The sequence below is a fragment of the Mustelus asterias genome, chromosome 21 (genome assembly GCF_964213995.1).
Source record: "Mustelus asterias chromosome 21, sMusAst1.hap1.1, whole genome shotgun sequence".
Classification (NCBI taxonomy): domain Eukaryota; kingdom Metazoa; phylum Chordata; class Chondrichthyes; order Carcharhiniformes; family Triakidae; genus Mustelus; species Mustelus asterias.
This window is the reverse complement of record NC_135821.1, coordinates 46,132,550-46,152,360: the sequence shown is the minus strand read 5'-3', so window position 1 is coordinate 46,152,360 and position 19,811 is coordinate 46,132,550. Positions and strand designations below refer to the sequence as shown.

Genomic DNA, 19,811 nt, shown 5'->3' with positions numbered 1-19,811 from the left:
ATCAATAAAATAAGAATAATGGTGGGATCAAGTTTGGCATAAATAACAGGAAAATTTGTGATGCTACTCAACAGATTACCTGAACAAACTCTTTTCACTGACACAGAAGAAAACAAAGTTGTAGTACACAGTGGGTGGCATCTCTTAAGAGGGGAGTTCCTTTCTTTGGGGAAAGGCTGAATGGTGGCTACTAAAATGCCTAATTGGTGATTCATACCTTCTCCTTCAACTGCGATGCAGGGCTGGATCTCTTCGCCCGGATTAAATTCCACTCAAAGTTAGAAAGTAAAGATTCTGTTCACAACAGCACTTTTCCATAATTGCCATAATCATTGGAATCTACACTAAATGCACTTTGGAAAAAAGAATAGAGGCATGGACTATTTTCTAAACGGTGACAAAATTCATAATGCTAAAGTGCAAAGGGACTTGGGAGTCCTAGTCCAGGATTCTCTAAAGGTAAACTTGCAGGTTGAGTCCGTAATTAAGAAAGCAAATGTAATGTTGTCATTTATCTCAAGAGGCTTGGAATACAAAAGCAGGGATGTACTTCTGAGGCTTTATAAAGCACTGGTTAGGCCCCATTTGGAGTACTGTGAGCAATTTTGGGCCCCACACCTCAGGAAGGACATACTGGCACTGGAGCGGGTCCAGCGGAGATTCACACGGATGATCCCAGGAATGGTAGGCCTGACATACGATGAACGTCTGAGGATCGTGGGATTATATTCATTGGAGTTTAGGAGGTTGAGGGGAGATCTGATAGAAACTTCCAAGATAATGAACGGCTTAGATAGGATGGACGTAGGGAAGTTGTTTCCATTAACAGGGGAGACTAGGACGCGGGGGCACAGCCTTAGAATAAAAGGGAGTCACTTTAGAACAGAGATGAGGAGAAATGTCTTCAGCCAGAGAGTGGTGGGTCTGTGGAATTCATTGCCACAGAGGGCTGTGGAGGCCGAGACGTTGAGCGTCTTCAAGACAGAAATTGATAAATTCTTGATTTCTCGATGAATTAAGGGCTATGGGGAGAGAGTGGGTAAATGGAGTTGAAATCAACCATGATTGAATGGTGGAGTGGACTCGATGGGCCGAATGGCCTTACTTCCGCTCCTATGTCTTATGGTCTAAGGGCTGAATGTCCTTCCTTTAGAGGAGTGTCCAAATCTTCGCACTAAACTCAAACTATGGCCCAATCCATGTTTTGTACAGATGTACTACTTCTGTCTTTACTTCTAAAATCCTAAATGTAAAGGACAGTCTACATCAGAAGAATTTGTGCTCAGATGTGTATCAATTCACGCCTTGCAAAGTGTGTTCAGTTCTCGTCACCGAGACACAAGGGAGACTTTCAGGGCCTGGATTCAGTTCAGAGAAAAGGCAAAATGCAGACTCCCAGAATCAAAGGCCTTCATTATAAGTAAAAAAACTGGAAATGCTTGGACTTTTAATGCTTTAAAGAAAGTGACTGAGAGATCATCTTACAGAATTATGTATACAAAATAATTAGCACAAGTTTGTGCAACTTAATTTAAGTTGCACAAATAGATACATCCAGAAAATTACTTTAAATCGAACTATGATAATTAGACAGTGGATCACAGGTTCAAAGCATCAAAGATCAAAGTTGGTCAGAACATGAAACAAGAAATTATTGGAGCTTATAATAAAGCCAATGTATTAGCTGTGAGGGACTTTAATCTTCATATAGACTGAAACAATCAAATTGCTAAGTGTGGTCCATGATTGGGTGGCACGGTGGCACTGTGGTTAGCACTGCTGCCTCATAGCGCCAGAGACCCGGGTTCAAAGGGGAAAGCAGAGTCCAGATATGAGTGGGGAGGAGTTGGTGGTGCATCAACCTGTCAATTTTTTGGATTGAAAACAATAATCTTACAAAAGTGGATTGGGGGGAGCAAAAGAAAAAGTTAGAAAAGCATGGAAGAAAGAAATAAGCGGATGCTGGAATGTGAAACAAAAACAGAAAATGCTGGAAAATCTCAGCAGGTCTGACAGCATCTGGTGGGGAAGAGAATAGAGCTGACGTTTCGCGCCTAGATGACCCTTCGTCAGAACTTGACGAAGAGTCACCTCGATTCGAAACGCTGGCTCTATTCTCTCCCGTTAAAAAAAGAAAGTGTATCTGGTGAAACAAAATCTCCACAAAGCTTAGATTCCTTTTCAGGTCAAAGTTCAGACTGGAAGACAGAAAGCGGATCGACTTACAAACTGAGGGTTTCTGGTTGTCTTTGCTGGGAAGTAACTTTACTCCTCGGGACTTCAGTTCAATCAACTTTTTAACTGAAAGAAAGAATGTTTGAATGAGTCATTCGCAACCATATACTGTGCACTTCAGAACAACAATTTATATTTATACAACATCTGTCATGTTAAACATACCCCAAGGTGATTCACTGGAGCGTTATTAAACAACATGAGACATTGAGCCACATAAGGCCAAAAACGTAACTGAAGAGATACGTTTCAAAGAGGGTCTGAAAGGAGAAAAGTGAGGGAGAGAGTGAGAGAGATTGAAGGAGGGCATTTCAAAGCTGAGGGCTTAGCGAGCTAAAGGGACAATAGCAATGGTGGAGCCATTAAATTGGGATAATTCACCACCACCTTCTCAAGGGCAATTAGGGAAGAGCAACTGTTGGGTCCATTCATTCTTTTGAACAGACGAGGAGGCAGCACTGGCACTGAGTTTTAAAATGAATTTCTTTTATTGAACAGAAATTAACATGACAAAAGCAAAAAGAAAAAGCAAACTTGGGACTGGCTTTTACTGCCAGCCCCTATGCTGAGACTTGAACACACTGTTCTCGAAAACAAACTGCACAAACACACAAAATCCACAACATATCTCAACCCTCTCCCGTTATTGGAAATGTTTTCTGCAAGCTGTCTCTGTCGAGAGAAACAAGTCCTTGCAGCTGCGGTTGTTTGCCTGCTGTGTACCCTTCAAGAATGCAGTCAATTTGTAGCTAACCCAGCATGCCTTCTGAGTTTTAAAATGTAGTCAAGTCAGCATTAGTTAACACCTACAGTCTAGCATTTAAATGCAATTGCATTGGCAGGAATATCTTAAAATGAAGTCTTTGCATAGGCTGAAGTCTTTGCATAGACTGAAGCAAGCAGGACTAAGCGTACATAGAATCTCTCAGCAACAAATGCTGGCCTTGCTGGCAAAGCTCACATCCTGAGCAAGAATATAAAGACCAGGATTAGATGGGCGGCACGGTAGCACAGTGGTTAGCATTGCTGCTTCACAGCTCCAGGGTCGCAGGTTCGATTCCCGGCTCGGGTCACTGCCTGTGTGGAGTTTGCACATTCTCCTCGTGTCTGCGTGGGTTTCCTCCGGGTGCTCCGGTTTCCTCCCACAGTCCAAAGATGTGTGGGTTAGGTTGATTGGCCAGGTTAGAAATTGCCCCTTAGAGTCCTGGGATGCGTAGGTTAGAGGGATTAGTGGGTAAATATGTGGGGGTAGGGCCTGGGTGGGATTGTGGTCGGTGCAGACTCGATGGGCCGAATGGCCTCCTTCCGCACTGTAGGGTTTCTATGATTTCTATGAGTGAAGATATCTTTGAGAGTTCAAGGTTGTAGAAGTTATTGTGACAGAGTTTATTTTTTGTGGGGATGCAGTGGATGAAGCCACACGGGGATTGAAAACAAGGATAAGAATTTTAAAACCATGGTCAGGCATGACGGAGCCACTGTAGGTGAATGAGAACAGGAGCAATAGGTGAATAGGGCTTGGAGCGAGTGAAAACACGGGTGGCAGCACTTTAGATGGCCTCAAGTTTACAAGGGGCAGACTAGTCAGGAGTGCATTGGGACAGTCAGATCTAAAGGTAACAAAGGCATGAAAGAGGATTCCAGCAGGAGATGAGCTGAGATGAGCAAATGTAGAGCGATGTTACAGAGGCAGAAATAGGTCGTCTTAATGATAAGTTAAGTTTATTATTCGTCACAAGTAGACTTACATTAACACTGCAATAAAGTTACTGTGAAAATCCCCCAGTCACCACACTTTGGCTGTTCGGGTACAATAAGGGAGAATTTAGCATGGCCAATGCACCCAACTGGCACATATTTCGGACTGTGGGAGGAAACCGGAGCAGCTGGAGGAAACCTGTGCAGACACGGGGAGCGTGCAAACTCTGCACAGACAGTAACCGAAGCCGGGAATTGAACCTGGGTCCCTGGTGCTGTGAGGCAGCATTGGTAACCACTGTGCCACCATGCCACCCCCTTGGCGAGGATGTGTTATCGGAACTTCATCTCAGCAAATTGTGAAATCTGATTGAATCTCAGATGGTTGCCAGGGAAGTGATGGAGAAGGTTGCAAGGGAATTGAGTTTGCAGCCATGGGCGAAGATATTGGTGGGGATTTTCTGGCTCTGCCGTGGTGGGACCTGCCACAGACGACGTGGTGGCCCAGCCGGATGTCCATTGACACAAAATACCGCCCAATGGCTTCATCTTCTCTACATCTAATTGGAGGAAATTTAATACTCACGCAGTACTGGATGTCAGATTTGCAGTCTGATCATTTCAGTTTCACATAAGTAGAGGAGTGCAGAAAGATGGTGGTGAGGCAAAACAGCGTGTTGTCAGCATACATGCAAAAGGAACACTGTATGTGACAAGGGGCAGTAAGTAAAGGGGAAATAGGAGGGAGTCAAGGTCGGATCCTTGGGTGGGCGAAGCAACAGAGAGAAAGGTGTAGGAGCAGCTTGAGGGAAGACAAGACAATAACACTTTGTGAATGTTAAACCCAATTGGTGCTTATATCAATTCTCGGGTTTAAAAAATAAAGTGTCACGATTGACTCGTCCAAAGCTGTTATCGGTGTTTTGCCGAGAGAAAAATCTCTATATAGCAACACAATGCTCCATTGAGGTAAGCTAGGAGTCAGGCAGTGTTACAGTGAGATCGATAACAAGTTGCTCGAGATTGACTAGAGCAGTATATCAGTGAAAAATAAACAATGGAGGTTGGGAGATGAAAGAGAAAAAGTGATCATCACTTCCCACCTGCTGAGTTATGCGCCGGAGTTCTACAACACTGCCTGCCACGGAATTGGAGCGGGCGAGGGCTGGACAATGGAAACATCCGTTGACCTCCGGTGGGAATTTCTGGATTTGCTCGAGTGAGGCCGTAAAAATCTGTCCATTTATTTTTTTTAACTTGATCAAAATATGCAGCCGTAAGCAATGCCATCATTTTAGAAATGCAGGTATTGGGGTAGCATTATAATCCAGGTCAGAAATTCCAAGAGGTTTTATGGAGCCAGCCTAGATCATAAGTTTTGCACTTTGAATTTTGGCATTGTTAAGCATCAGATGTTTCAGTCCAGGTATAATTCAAATGATCCACTAGGGAACTTTTATCAAACAAAATTTATTTCGGAATATAGTTAACATATGATAAGACAATAAGCAATAACTTCTACCAATTACAAACAAGGAATAAATTCCTGATATTGCATAGACCTTAACAGCTCAATGTACGGTTCCAAACAAACACTGTTACAAACATACACCTGTCCCAGGTTTAACACAGAAAATAAGAATGCTGGATTTTCCAGCTCTGCAACACCTGCTGTGAGTTAGTCCTTTGGGTACAGAATAGAAACTCTGATTTCCCAGCCCTGTAGCTCCCAGCACCTCATGGTAGAGATAGAGCCACTGCTTGCCTCTCGCTAACAATGCACCAGCAGCAAAATTTTCACTTCAGAAAAGTAAGAAAGACTGCTTCCAACTTGCCAGCAGAATTTCTAATACCAGGGATAGAGACAAACACACCACAGCCAGCCTGGAGTTCAAACATCTTCCAACTAGCCAGCAACCAAAACTGAAAGGAAAGAACTCTTCCCACCTGACCTGTCAATCATTCTTCCCGCCAACAATTCAAAAGGTTCGTAAAACTTGGAAAACTCCAGGATATTGCATTAGGCCCTGATTAAGAATAAATGAAAAGCCTATTATATGACTCTAACGACAATAAAAGATGCCACTGCAGACCTCATGGTGCCAGTAACAAAAAAGGTTTGCTCACAAACTGCAGAGAACATGATTGAAGATACACTTCTTAAAGGCATAGTAGCGTCACTGTAGAATAACAATAACATTTTCACCACCTAGATTAATAAACACTCTTCATCATTAATATAGCCATGATGCAATATATTTATATTGCTCTGAAACAAGGGCAAAATCTAACTGGACATGGATAATTTCCCTCAAATATATTTTTTTTGTTGAAGAGTCTTCTTATCGACAATAAATGCTGGCCAGCCAGCAACGCCCATGTCCTACGAATGAATTTTTTAAAAATGTAATCCAATACTATCTGCAAAGGGAATGCACTCTCTCATAATTTTTCACATTCAGGGTAAATTTTGGTGTTTTTATTTTGGAGACAGTCAAATTTCTGGATCTAATCCTACGTAAGCAATTGATCCCGAATACTTAGTCAGGAGAAATCTGGAAGCCACAGATCTGGGCAGCTTCCCACTGAATCAGCAGAGTGAAATGATAACCATCCAAATACCAGGCAATTAGCTCGAGGGATTTTCTTACATTTTTGCAACAAAACATAAGCCATTCTAAAATAGTCCTATACACATAAATACTTCCAATAAATATTCATTGTGTGAACAGTATTTTCCTGAAAAAATGAACTCCTAGCCAGGCAAGTCTGTGCATCTAACTTGTCTTTAATCATAGAATCCCTACAGTGCAGAAGGAGGCCAATCAGCCCATTGAGTCTGCACTGACCACAATCCCACCCACGCCCTATTCCCATTATCCCACTTAATTACCCTGCTAACCCCCTGACACTAGGGTCAATTTAGCATGGCCAATCAATCTAATCTGCACATCTGTGGACTGTGGGAGGAACCAAGAGCGCCCGGAGGAAACCCACGCAGACACGGGGAGAACGTACAAACTCCACTCAGAGAGTGACCTGAGGCTGGAATTGAACCCGGGCCCCAGCGCTGTGAGGCAGCTGTGCTAACCACTGTGTCACCGTGACTTTGAGTATTTTCATGTGGTATAGTGTTAGGTGGATGGGTTTGGCACAAATTTCTCACTTCATACTCACACCAATTTTTTTTCAACGAACTTTAGCAAACAGAGGCCAAAATGCCTGAGGGTGGCTCTTTCTTCTAGTTAGCCAAGTTCTGGTGTGTCCATAGTTATTCAACACACAAAGAGGGTGCAAACAATGAAATGGGTTTCAACAGTGTCCTATCTTTACCCAGATTCGATTCTTGGCTTGGGTCACTGTCTGTGTGGAGTCTGCACGTTGTCCCCATGTCTGCGTGGGTTTCCTCCAGGTGCTCTGACTTCCTCCAACAGTCCGAAAGGTGGACTGGTACGGTGCATTGGCCATGCTGAATTCTCCCTTCCAAGATGGCGTTGGAGCGAGGCGACTTCTTGCAAGCTGTGCCCAGCATACCTTCTAATTCTATCTTTTACTCTCGTTCTATGCTTCTAAAATTTCATTCTAACTCTTTTAAGTTGATCTTTCTCTATACCCTAGCTATGACTGTAACACTACATTCTGCACTCTCTCGTTTCCTTCTCTGTGAACGGTATGTTTTGTCTGTATAGCGTGCAAGAAACAATACTTTTCACTGTATGTTAATACATGTGACAATAATAAAGCAAATCAAATGGCGCCGGAGTGTGACGACTAGGGCATTTTCACAGTGACTTCATTGCAGTGTCAATGTAAGCCTACTTGTGACACGAATAAATAAACTTTAAAACTTTGGTGCCATCGAGCATTTTGACTTGGTGTGTAAATGCATTGGAATGTGGGCCAGCCCTTCTATTACCTCTTCAAGCAATGCAGAGATGTTGGATTACAATTGCTTCCAAACTAGAGGATGGCTCTGTCTCATCTTATGAATGTTTGAACACATGTCGGGTTGATTGTGAATTCCTAGGCTTTCTTTTGTCATATTGCATCAGGCGAATTTTAATCTTCTGAGTTTCTGCTACATCTTCACTATAGTTGCCTGATTGTGGATAATAAGCCTTAAATCAAACTACTGAAGCATTTACAGGTTTGTCATGTGACAATGCTGGAATAGTGATTTTCCCAAAGAACTCTCATTCTCGATAATTTATATGATTTATTTTAATTTGACAAAAATTGTATAAGTTAATTTAATGCAACCCCTAATAGCTCACGCATAAATCATATTGAAGGAAATAAGCAAAGCCGACCAATCCTGAATAAATGATGCAGATGAAAGACCACTGAATAATGAACATTTTTATCATGGTCTGTGCTCCGAAGTCAAAATATTCAGTCTATTTTAATTATCATACAACACAGAGTGTGGGGGAGTAATTGAAAAAAATTCAGGAGACAACTTTGTCAAGAATACTGTCAGTACAGAATGTCAGGCTAAACGATTACCTGGCATCTGAGCTTGGCAATGTTGGAGTATAACTCACTTGTTTTATCTCAGCAAGTCATTTTTTAAATTCACTATGACAAGGAAAACAAATTCTGGCTCTTTTACAACAGTGACAGCACTTCAAAAGTACTTCATTACAGTCCTGGGCTTGGGAAATTTGCTAAAGAGTGCAAGTCTTCCTTAATTTACCCTTAATGCATCAAAAAGCTCAAAGTACTTCGCCAACGTGGAAAGAAAAGATGGACTTGGGCAGCTTTGGCAGAACATACAAACATATGAAAAGATGGATAAGAGAACATTTGCTGAGATAAAGGACAGAGAGGTGGCAACATTAGAAACGAATAACTAGCTTTGAGAAGGCAGTTGAAGGAGATGAGAGAGAGATAAGCAGCCAGAGGGATTTAGAGTGAATGATCCAGCGTCTATCACAGAAAGAGGTGAAGGCCGGAATTTTACTGCCTCGCCCACCCCAGAGTCGGGGTGAGCGAGGCTCGTAGAATGGCATTCTCCGGTGGAATTCTACGAGTCTCGGGTGGAATTTTACGAGCCTTGGGTGGTCGAAAGGGTAAAATTCCAGCAGATAGATCTATTGCCAAAGTTTGAATGGAAGGAGAGGGAGGTGCAAAAGAGGCAGGAGTTCGAAATCATTAGGCATGGGCCGAACTACGGACAAGAAGGAGATGGTGAGATGTCGAAGAACAACCCCATCGAGTGACCTGTAACTGAGATCATGGATTTTTAAACTTGGGGAAGAAGCCAAGAGAAATTGACAAGCACAGGGTGAAGCTGGTTGAAAGGCTCAAGATTAAAGTAGTGCAGTTTTGAATGAGTTGCAATTTATGAAGCATGGAGCTCCAAAGACTGGCAAAGAAAATACAAGGGTAATAAAGTGACGGTTTGGATCAGTGCCAACTGATGTAAAGTAGAGAGTGGAAGCAGGTTGTAATGTCCTAAATATGTTAAGGGTTGTGGGTTTTAATGGAAAAAGAAAATACCTGGTTTGCACATGTAGATTCAAACAAACGCACAGCAGGTTTTATTGAGGAGCTGCTCTCGCTCTGCATCAAGTACAGAACTGAAAGTAAAACAGCAGCCCGAGCACGCACCCGAACGACATCACCATCAAATCATGTGATCAGCGCGTAAAGCGTGCAACCCTTTTTAAATATGCAACATAGGTGATGTTGCAAAAGTGGAAATAAATGGTCTTGGAGACAGAATGTGAGGAATGAAGCTCAGATCAGAGCCAAGTAGATCATTGAGTTTTTGCACTTTCAGGTTTAGTTTGAGCCGGCAGCCGCGAACAGGACTGGAGTCGGGGAGTGTGATGCTGAGATTTTGTGAAAAGCTGTATAGGATGGTTTCAAGATTGCTGGTGTGGAATCGAAGAAGAACATTTTGATCAAGTACTTGATATCAACTGAGCAGTCATCGAAGATTGTAGACTGGTGATGGAGACAAATATCATCAAACATGAAGAGTAAAAAGTGTGTGAATGGTCCTCAAGCCTTTGAACTTTGTCTCTGAAAGACAGGAGGTGGAGGAAGAAATAGGATAGATTAATGAGGCTCGCCCGAGACAGCCATGCAATAGCAGAAGAAACTATTGCCATAGATTTGTGGCTTATTTTTTAAATAACACATGGTCGTCTCCTCTCATCTGTTCACCTGATGGAGGTCAATGATTCTGTCACACCGTGATAAAATGAAGGACGTTAGCATATATTTTGAGGCATTATCTACTTAAAAAAATTGAAAATGTGCAGGAAGTGAACGAGAATAATGAAGATGAAAAGGGCTTTTCACTATCACAAGGTGAGTAGCCGTTCTGGAAGATTCAGCTGTGTCTCACATTGGCATTGAAAAAACATGACGTTCCCTCAGTCAGCTTTGAATGAATCAACTGGAGCCTCTCATCACTTGTCATTCATAAATGTCAGATCCCTAACCATCGCAGAGGTGTAGATCTTTCTTACTGTCAGTCTTTTGCTGAGGAGGGGATGGATTTCTATGAGAACTGAGCGCATTTGTAGCTTTCTGATTATCTCTGTTCAATTCCTTTCTGCTGGTTTGTCTTCTTACTCGCTTGTCCTTTCCCTCTCTTGGGAACAGATTGGTATTTCGAAGTCCACTTCAGTGATTTTCGTTCCAAATTACTGGGGCATTGATTTGTTCAGATTTCTCCGAAATAACTTTCGCGAAAGTATGGCAGTTCGATCATTTTCACTTGGGGTGATTGACAGCACGGCAATCAAAGATATTGAAACTGGAAATGGTGTCTGACTTTTCACTGACAGCGCAAGAGGCAAGTTAGTGATGAGCACAAAACAATTTATTTGACAGAACGTACGTCACAGCTTTGTAATAGCATCAATGAAACAGATTGTAGAATGAAGTCTCCTTGAAATATGCTTCCCATACGGGGGCAATCTTACCAGCTCATCATGCCAGTCAATGGGGGTGGGGGGCAGTAGTGATCGGCCGGGGCAGGAGAGAACGCAATTGGAGGGTTGGGGGAAGCAATGTCCGGAGAGGGTGGGATGTGAAGATTTCCCAGCGCACTGTCTATTCTTGTACATAGTGCAGTGGGAGATCAGGGTGCATGCGCAATTGTGTCCTCTAGCAGTTAGCTGTCAGCTTCCCGGTGAGAAAATATTATTTAGATGCGTAGGAAAGATGACATAGTACAGTTTTATTAATATAGCTGAAAATGGGTCTACCACAAAAAAAAAATTCAATCAGTGTCCTGTCCACCATCTAATTTTACACACTTGAAAATAACTAAAAGAACACTCCCCTGCTGGCAAGAATCACACTTTGCCTCATTTTGTTTTTTAACTGTCATAAGATTTGATTTTCTCTCTCACCAAGAAATTGGGTCTGAAACTCTTACGGTTTCATGCTCATTCGGTACTTAGAATTTTTTTGGTTAAATCGCCCCCTACGTATTTTCACATGGTCTTTGCAAGCATCTTTAACAGTCTGCATGATCATGTTCTTCTCATCTCTCCAGAGTGCATAGACCACCTGCCTATGGTACAGAATTTGAAATTTAATTTTGTTCTCATCAGCTCCCATGAAGGTAATGCGCATTTTGGCTTACCAAATGCCTTCAATCGCAGGATAATGAGCCTGCTTTCTTCACACTCTCAATATAAAAATGAGTTTGTTTTGAAGAGGAAAAACATAAAATGGATGCAGATAGTCCTTTGGCATAGAGTTGCTGTTTTGGACACATTTGATGATTCAGATGCAAACTAGTTTTCAGAAGCGACTGATTGCTCTAGCGTCTGGTCAAATTTCTTTGCACATCACTGAATGCAAAGTCTTGTATGAACAGGTGCACTTGGGCAGCATTCTAAAGCATAATTGTTTTTACATTAAAAATATTAATGTGTGCAGTAATGGTAACTTAGCGCAGTTTTATTAATACAGCGTCTACCACAAAAAACTAACAGTTCAATCAGAGTGTCCTGTCCACCACCTAATTTTACATAGTTGGAAATGAGTTAAAAAAAATACACACAACCATTTACTAGTGCCATTGGTGTGGACCAGTCAGTCATTGAAATGAAATAAGTTTTTAATGTTTAAGAAATTTCAAGATGGGTCTATCAGTGTCTCTGCACTGATTAAAATGGTTGAATTTTAAGAGCATCCTCAAAGATTGACAAATGGATACCATCAGTAGAAACTTGCAATGGTGATAGAAGCACTAAAACGTAAAAACGAGAAGCAGGAGTAGCCATTTGGCCCTTCGAGCCTGCTCCGCCATTCATTTCAATCATGGCTGATCGTCAAAATCAATAATATGATCCCGCCTTTCCCCCATAGAGCCTTGATTCCTTTAGCGCACAGAGTTATATCTAATTTCTTCTTGAAATCACATAATGTTTTGCCCTCAACTACTTCCTGTGGGAGTGAATTCCACACATTCACCATTCTCTTCGTGAAGAAGTTCCTCCTCACCTCAGTTCTAAAAGGTTTATCCCTTACCCTCAAACTATAACCCCTAGTTCTGGACTCCCCCGCCATCGAGGACATTCTTTCTGAATCTATCCTGTCTAATCTTGTTAGAATTTTACAATTATGATGTGATTAGTTCAGTTTTAGAATGCAACCGGTTTTGTGGATGGAGTCAACTTCCAGTGGAATTTCTCTTAAGCTCGCAAAAAGTCTGTGGCCACTCAATTTGTGCCAGATATAGTTTGTGCTTGAAATACCTTAATCCTGCGTGAGCGTTTGGTTGATTTTGGATGAATTGCACTGCAAAAACCAGCATAATTTAGTGAATTCCCCAGGCCATTGTTTTAAACATAGCATTCAATAGAATGAGCTGCTGGAAACGAACAGCTAACAATATAACTGAAATGAGTGGTGACAAATCATTCTTCAGTGTATTTTATTCTATTCTAAGATTATTGCTACAAGCAAAATGACCAGATTACAAAAAATAAAATAAGGGATTGGGAGAAAGTGTGGGTTTGAGAGAGGTGTAGGTGAATGACGTCCTACTAACTAATAAACTGAAGTCCAGCTAACCAGGGGTGTCTGAATTGAATGCTAAGGGCGGAATGTTCCCGTCCCACCTGCCACGGGAATCATAGCCGGCGGGACACGGACCATGCAAAGGTCGGTTGAACTAGAGTGGGATTAACTGGCTTTGGGACGAGCGATGCTGGAAAATCCCACCCTAAGATTCCCTACCTGCTGACTTGGACCATTCATCTTCGAAATACAGTCAACATGAAAGCTATCATTTAACTAGAATATTTCTGTTTGTTTAAAAATGTCTATATTTAATTGCTGTCAGTGCTCGTACAGTAACTCGTGAATAGGACAGTATTGTGGGTGCAATGCTTTTTATCAGTTTCTAGTTATAATCGTACCCCCAGGGGATTGACAGAACATAGGCCTTTTACTTCTAATGACTGTAAAGGTCCTCAATAGAATGAGGTGTAAATGGATTCCAAATTTGAGATTTCATTCAAAGGGAAACAAGCATGGCTGATGTGGAGAAGGGAAAATTACGCTGTTGGAGTTGAGGTCAGGATGAATGAAAATGGGGAAGAGTTATGCCATATTTAATCCAGATCGTAACTGTATCTAAAAATGGCAATACTTTTTCGGTTCCCTAGCACTGATGTGGCAGGAAAGTGGACTTGGTGAGTGTTAGATCAGACATAATCCTATTAAATGGCAGAGCAGGTTCAAAGGGCTGAATGAACTGCTCCTATTCCTATTTCGTATGGTTTTCTGGTCTTACGTCCTTCCTTTCTGAGCAAGAAAATTCATCCAGGACAAAAGCTCATCACATCTCATGAACACCAAATGAACAGGCAACCTGAATAAATGCTACTGTGACTGGATATTTTCATGCATTGTCCTTAGTGCTACTGTGGGGGAAACAATGGTGTCGTGGTAATGTCACTGTATTCCAGAGGTCCAGTCTAATGCTCTCGGGACAAATGGATCATAGAATCATAAAACCCTACAGTGCAGAAGAGGGCCATTCAGCCCATTGAGTCTGCACCAACTCATCTTAACCAGGCCCTGTCCCTGTAACCCAATGTTTTTACCCACATATTTACTCCATTAATCCTCCCTACACGTATCAAGACACTAAGGGGCAATTTAGCATGGCCAATCCACCTAACGTGCACATCTTTGGACTGTGGGAGAAAACCAGAGCACCCGGAGGAAACTCACGCCAATATAGGAAGAGTGTGCAAACTCCACAAAGACAGTCACTCATGGCTGGATTCAAACCCGAGGCCCTCATGCTGAGAGGCAGCAGTGCTAACCACTGTGCCATCGTGCCACCCAAAATGGCAGCGGGTGGAATTTAAATCCAATTAATAAATCTGGAATTAAACGCTAGTCTCAACAATGGTGACCATGAAACGATCACTAATTATTGTAAAAACCAATCTGGTTCACATGTCCTTTAGGGAAGGAAATCTGCCATCCTTACTTGGTCTGCCCTACATGTGACTCCAGGCCCACTTAACTGTTCTCTGAAATGGTATGGCAAGTCACTCAGTTCAAGGACAAGTCGGGATGGGCAACTAATACTGGCCTTGCCAGTGATGCCCACATTCCATCAAAGAGTAAATTAAAAAAACTTCCATTGTCACTGCCTGTGCTATTTTATTGTATCTTTAGGTAAAGAGATTGCCTCTGCAATATTAGTCCCTCATCTTCTAGCGGAGAACTGTGGGAGACCTTTGAGTGCAACTAAGTAATTGTGCCTACAGGCGTTATAGCGACAAATTCCATGTGCTAATTTGACATTCATTAGGACTCACTCCCCAGCTACTTTTACAGTAAGTGGATGGGAACAGTAATGAGTTGTCCTCATTTCCCTAAAACCATCAGCTTCTACAAGCTTCAACAAAGAATGGGACGATATATCGGGCAATCAATTGGCAGTTTCTCACTGCACAGTATCAAACATACAAAACTGACTAATTATTTTCAAACTCACAATTGTTAACTTACTCCTGCTACCGCTTTTTTGGACAATTCTCTAACAAAATGTTGACAGCTCTGTCCTGTGAACGGGACAGGCAGAAGCTGAGCAGATCTCCAGAAAGAAACATGTTCAGGCCACTGAAGCATTTTTTATGATTTGGAAATTTGGCTTCAAAGTGACTAGACTCTGACTGCAAGAAAATGTCATTTTAATTAACAATTTATTTTCCAAGTTGATACTTCCTCAAACAACTACCAGTTGTCTCCTTTAAGAATACCGAGAGAAAAGAGTTGTGGCAATGCAGAAAGTGCACTCCACACTTACTCAACACTAAATTCTTTCCCAGGAATTCAAACAGCATGAATTGTCTGACTTCAGGCCCTGTTTACTTTAACCCTTGACTAATTCCTACAATCCAGGGCTGTGAAATACTTTGCCTTGAGCTTCTGGGGAAGAATACTTCCTTTGTTTTTTTTTCCTTTTCAGTTCTATTCAACATTTATGGTTCCATAAATTGGCCTTGCCTCTCCATCTAAATTTCTCTGTGCGACAGAAGTATCTCCCCACTCTGAGTTCTAGATTCATTGGAAGCCAGAGGGATGTGGTCTGCCGATTGGAGAGCAGGCAGGAAATCTTTGTCACCCCCTTTGAAGGAAGGCCACTCAGGCACTTAGCTGGACAGCAGTGAGTCCTGCAGAGGTCCTGCCTGCCGAGAGCTGTCGGCTAATAAGGCTAGCAGGTCCATTCAATGGTTGTGCCGCACAGAGGAGGCAGTGGCTGCTGCCAGTGCGACACCCACTTTAGGCCTGTTAATGTCATTAGAGCTCAGGCCGCAATTGAGGCATGCTGGGAGGGGAGTCATGGGGGAGTGGTTGGTGGGAAAGGCAGGGGGGGTGGTTCTCTATGCCTCCCCACCCCCCCCCCCGCCCCACCCTCCACCTCCCACCATGCCAGTTTCCTCAATCAGACTCTGAGGCTGTTCACACCCCATTGCCGCTGCAAGGATGGAGAATTTGGTGCTTAGCCAAACCTCTGTTCACTGCAGCGGGATCAGAGAATCCCGCCGGCGTAAACGGCTGGAAAGTTCTGGCCTGGGTGGCTAGATTTTTGAGTGCAACGAAGTAATTGTGCCTACAGGCTTGATGCAATGAATTCCATGTGCTAATTTGACATTCATTAGGATTCACTCTCCGCCTACTTTTACAGTAAGTGGATGGGAACAGGAATGAGTTGCCCTCATTTCACTTCGACAAAGACTGGGACGATATATTGGGGAGTCAATTGGCAGTTTCTCGCTGCACAGTGTCAAACATACAAAACTGACTAATTATTTTCAAACTTGCAGTTTTTGAGTTATTCCTGCCAACTCTTTTCTGGACAATTCTCCAATAGAATGTCAAATAATTAGTGTTAATTTCATGGTCACCATTATTGAGATTAACACTGCTGCCTAAAATCTCGATTGCCCACTTCAGGGTCTCAATTGGTGGTGGGGCAAGACGGCCTTCCACAGATCTTCCTCTAATGGACTTAGTCACCCTAGATATGAGACGACAACAGAATCCCTACCCACTGGCCTCCCACAAATTAAATGTCACCCACCCTTTGCGCCCACTCTCACCACAAAACCCACTATGGGGAGGGGGATTCAATTCTGGGCTAACTGACAGTTTATTAAGAAATCATGGATAGTGATCAGAAGCCTTTCCATACAGCAGGATTGTAATCTAGAGGATTTCAGTGACAGGCAGAATACGTTTAATTTGGGAACCAGCAGAATTATGACATGCCAAAAAAATAAATAAGGCTGTAACTGTAGATTAGAATTTGAGAAACAATCAGCGAGGGCTACAAAGGATGATCAGACAAATATCATTTTGTTCCATTAGATTAAAAAGGCCCAATCAAAAGCTGGATGAAGGTTTCTCCATCCCCTGTGTGAATTAGTACTTCTCACTTTGATCCAAACAAGGTTATACATTACCAAGCAACCTGCATATTTGAAGCAGGTTTTTTTTGTTTCAATTTAACAATTTAATCCAAGGCCCCATGTTTAACGTGCAGCTGCAGCTCCAGCTTCCCGCCTGGTCACAACTCACTCTGAAAGGCGCCACCTACACAATGGTGGCCCAGTTACTGAGGGAATTCTTGAACATAAAAGTTTAAAAAGCTGGTGAGAGGGAACCTCTCCACTTGCCAGAAAGAATATTTTTCTCTGTCTATTCTCCATCGAGTCTACCAAAATTTCTCATCTTGAAAATCTCTTGGTCAACTCTGAGGGAACTTCACTAAGTTTCCAACCCCTCCCCATAACTAACTGGAGAGAAGGAACCTCATAATGGGCACGCCCACCCTCTCTTTTACCTGAACGACAGGCTTCATCTCCTTTCAAGCTAGATTGGCTCACAGCCCGCGATTAGCCCGCCTTCTGGCCATGATGGATCAATTCAGTAAAATCACTGTCGGGTGACGGCTTCCCACACAATTGTGACTCCCATTTGACCCCCGATGTCCAGGTCCCAATCCAAAGGACAAAATCCCATCCAGTATTACATTTAACCATTATCCTATTTCCCAGCACTGAAAAGGCCATTCAGTCCATCGTGCTCATTCTGGCTCTTTGAAGGAGCAATCTGGCTTAGCATCATATGGCTGCATCTTGTCCGTAACCCTGTAAGTTCCTCATCCACAAGTGTCTGTTCAACTCACTTTTAAATTATTTCTTGAATCAGCTTTCACCACCTTTCAGGCAGAATGTCCCTGATGTCAACAATTCTGAGTGAAATGTTTCTCCTTATCACCCGTCTTGATTTTTTTGTTGATGATATTAAATCTGTGGCCTGATTCGAACCTGGGTCCCCAGAACATTAGCTGAATTTCTGGATTAATAGTCTAGCGATAATACCACTCGGCCATCTCCTCCTCCATTTTGACCCAGTCCATGTCAAAATGTTGCAGGACCTGGCTAATATCCAGGCCCAAGCTGACAAGTGGTAAGTAACATTCATGCCACACGAGTGTGAGGTAATGACCATCTCCAACAAGACAGAATCGAACCACAACCCCTTGATATTCAATAGCATTATCATCACTGAATTCCCCACTGTCAACATCCTGGGGTTACCATTGGCCAGAAATTGACTAGCCATATAAATACTGTGGCTACAAGCGCAGGTCAGAGGTTAGGAATACCGCAATGAGCAACTCACCTCCTGACTCCCCAAAGCCTGTCAACCATTCAGGAGTCACAAGTCAGGAGTGTAATGGAATACTCTCCCTCTGCCTGGACAATTGCAGTTCCAATAACAGTCAAGAAGTTTGACACCATCCAGGGCAAAGCATCCCTCTTGATTGGTGCACCTTTCACAAACATCCACTCCCTCCACCACCGACGTTGAGCAGCAACAGTGTGTATCACGCACAAGCCACATTGCAGGAACCTACCAGGAGCTCCTTCATCAGCACATTCCAAACCCATGACCACTGCCATCTGGAAGAACAAAGGCAGCAGATACCAAGGAACACCACCATCTACCAGTTCCCCTCCAACTCACTCACCGTCTTGACTTGAACTATATCACCGATCGTTCACTGTCACTGGGTCAAGATCCTGGAACTCTCTCCCTCACAGCACTGTGGACGTACCTGCACCACATCGACTGCAGTGATTCAAGGCGGCAGTTAGGCAGTTCACCACCACTTCTCAAGGGCACTTAGGGATGGGAAATGAATGCTGGCCTGGCCGGCGATGCCCACATCCCTTCAAAACGGGTACCCATTGAAGATGGAGATGAGGAGAAATCTTTTCTCTCACAGGGCCGTGGCTCTTCCTGAGCAGTGGAGGCAGGAACATTGAATATTTTTAAGACAGAGGTAGATAGATTCTTGACGAACAAAGGACATTATGGGATGGACAGGAAAGTTAAGCTGAGACCACAATCAGATCATGCATGATGGCATCAAATGGTGGAGCAGGCTCAAGAACCCAGTGGCCTACGCCTATTCCTAATTTGGATGCCTGAATGTCCATATGTTTGTATATATATTTGATTCCTCCAATTATAAAATATTTCATGTGCTTTTTAAATCAACTTATCAACTTGCCCTACCATCTTTAAGTATTTGTGTATAAGGCCACCAAAATTTCTCTGCTCTATGGACACTAAAATCTCTCTGCCCATGAAGACATTTTAAAAATCTTGCCACTTGTCATATCCTATGTTTCCATATTAGTCTTCCCAAAGTGCTTCACTTCACATTTTCTGCATTGATTTGAAGAAAACTAGTATAAAAGCAATAGTAACCATGAGACTGCTGGGTAATCATGAAAATCCATCTGGTTCACCAATGTCTTTAAGGGAAACATCTCTAGTCAGTGCCTGGTCTCGTCAAGAGGCAAGCCGAGACCCACAGCAATGTAGCTCACTCTTAACTGCTCTTTGAAATGGCCTAACAAGCCACTAGGTTGTGCCAAACTGCTACAAAACAAGAATGAAACTGAACCCACTGCTCAGTATCGACTTAAGTGCCAGACTTAGGCAGTCAACTCTGAAGGTTCCTGCAATGTGGCTTGTGGGTGATACACACTGTTGCTGCTCAACGTCGGTGGTGGAGGGAGTGGATGTTTGTGAAAGGTGCACCAATCAAGAGGGATGCTTTGTCCTGGATGGTGTCAAACTCTGTAAAATTCTGCTCATTAACTACCACCTGGAGCCTTGTTCCAAAATTAGGAGAGCTGTCCCACAGATGAAACAAGCAGCAGCCTGGCATAGTCATACTCATAGAATCATACCTTTTTTAGCCAAAATCCGAGACTCAGCAGCGCCATTCCTGGGTATGTCCTGTCCCACTGGCAAAATGGAACCACAAGAGGTGGTAGCTCAGTGATATACAATAC

The 19,811-nt window shown here is 42.8% G+C and overlaps 1 protein-coding gene across 1 annotated transcript in view; it reads right to left on the bottom strand.

Moving 5' to 3' along the window:
* csmd2 (CUB and Sushi multiple domains 2) overlaps positions 1–19,811 on the bottom strand; it is a 1,866,499-nt gene that overhangs the window by 705,095 nt on the left and 1,141,593 nt on the right. Inside the window, exon 7 of the mRNA XM_078237109.1 lies at positions 2,227–2,301. Within this exon, the coding sequence (XP_078093235.1) occupies positions 2,227–2,301 (75 nt within the window). The remainder of the gene's footprint in view (positions 1–2,226; positions 2,302–19,811) is intronic.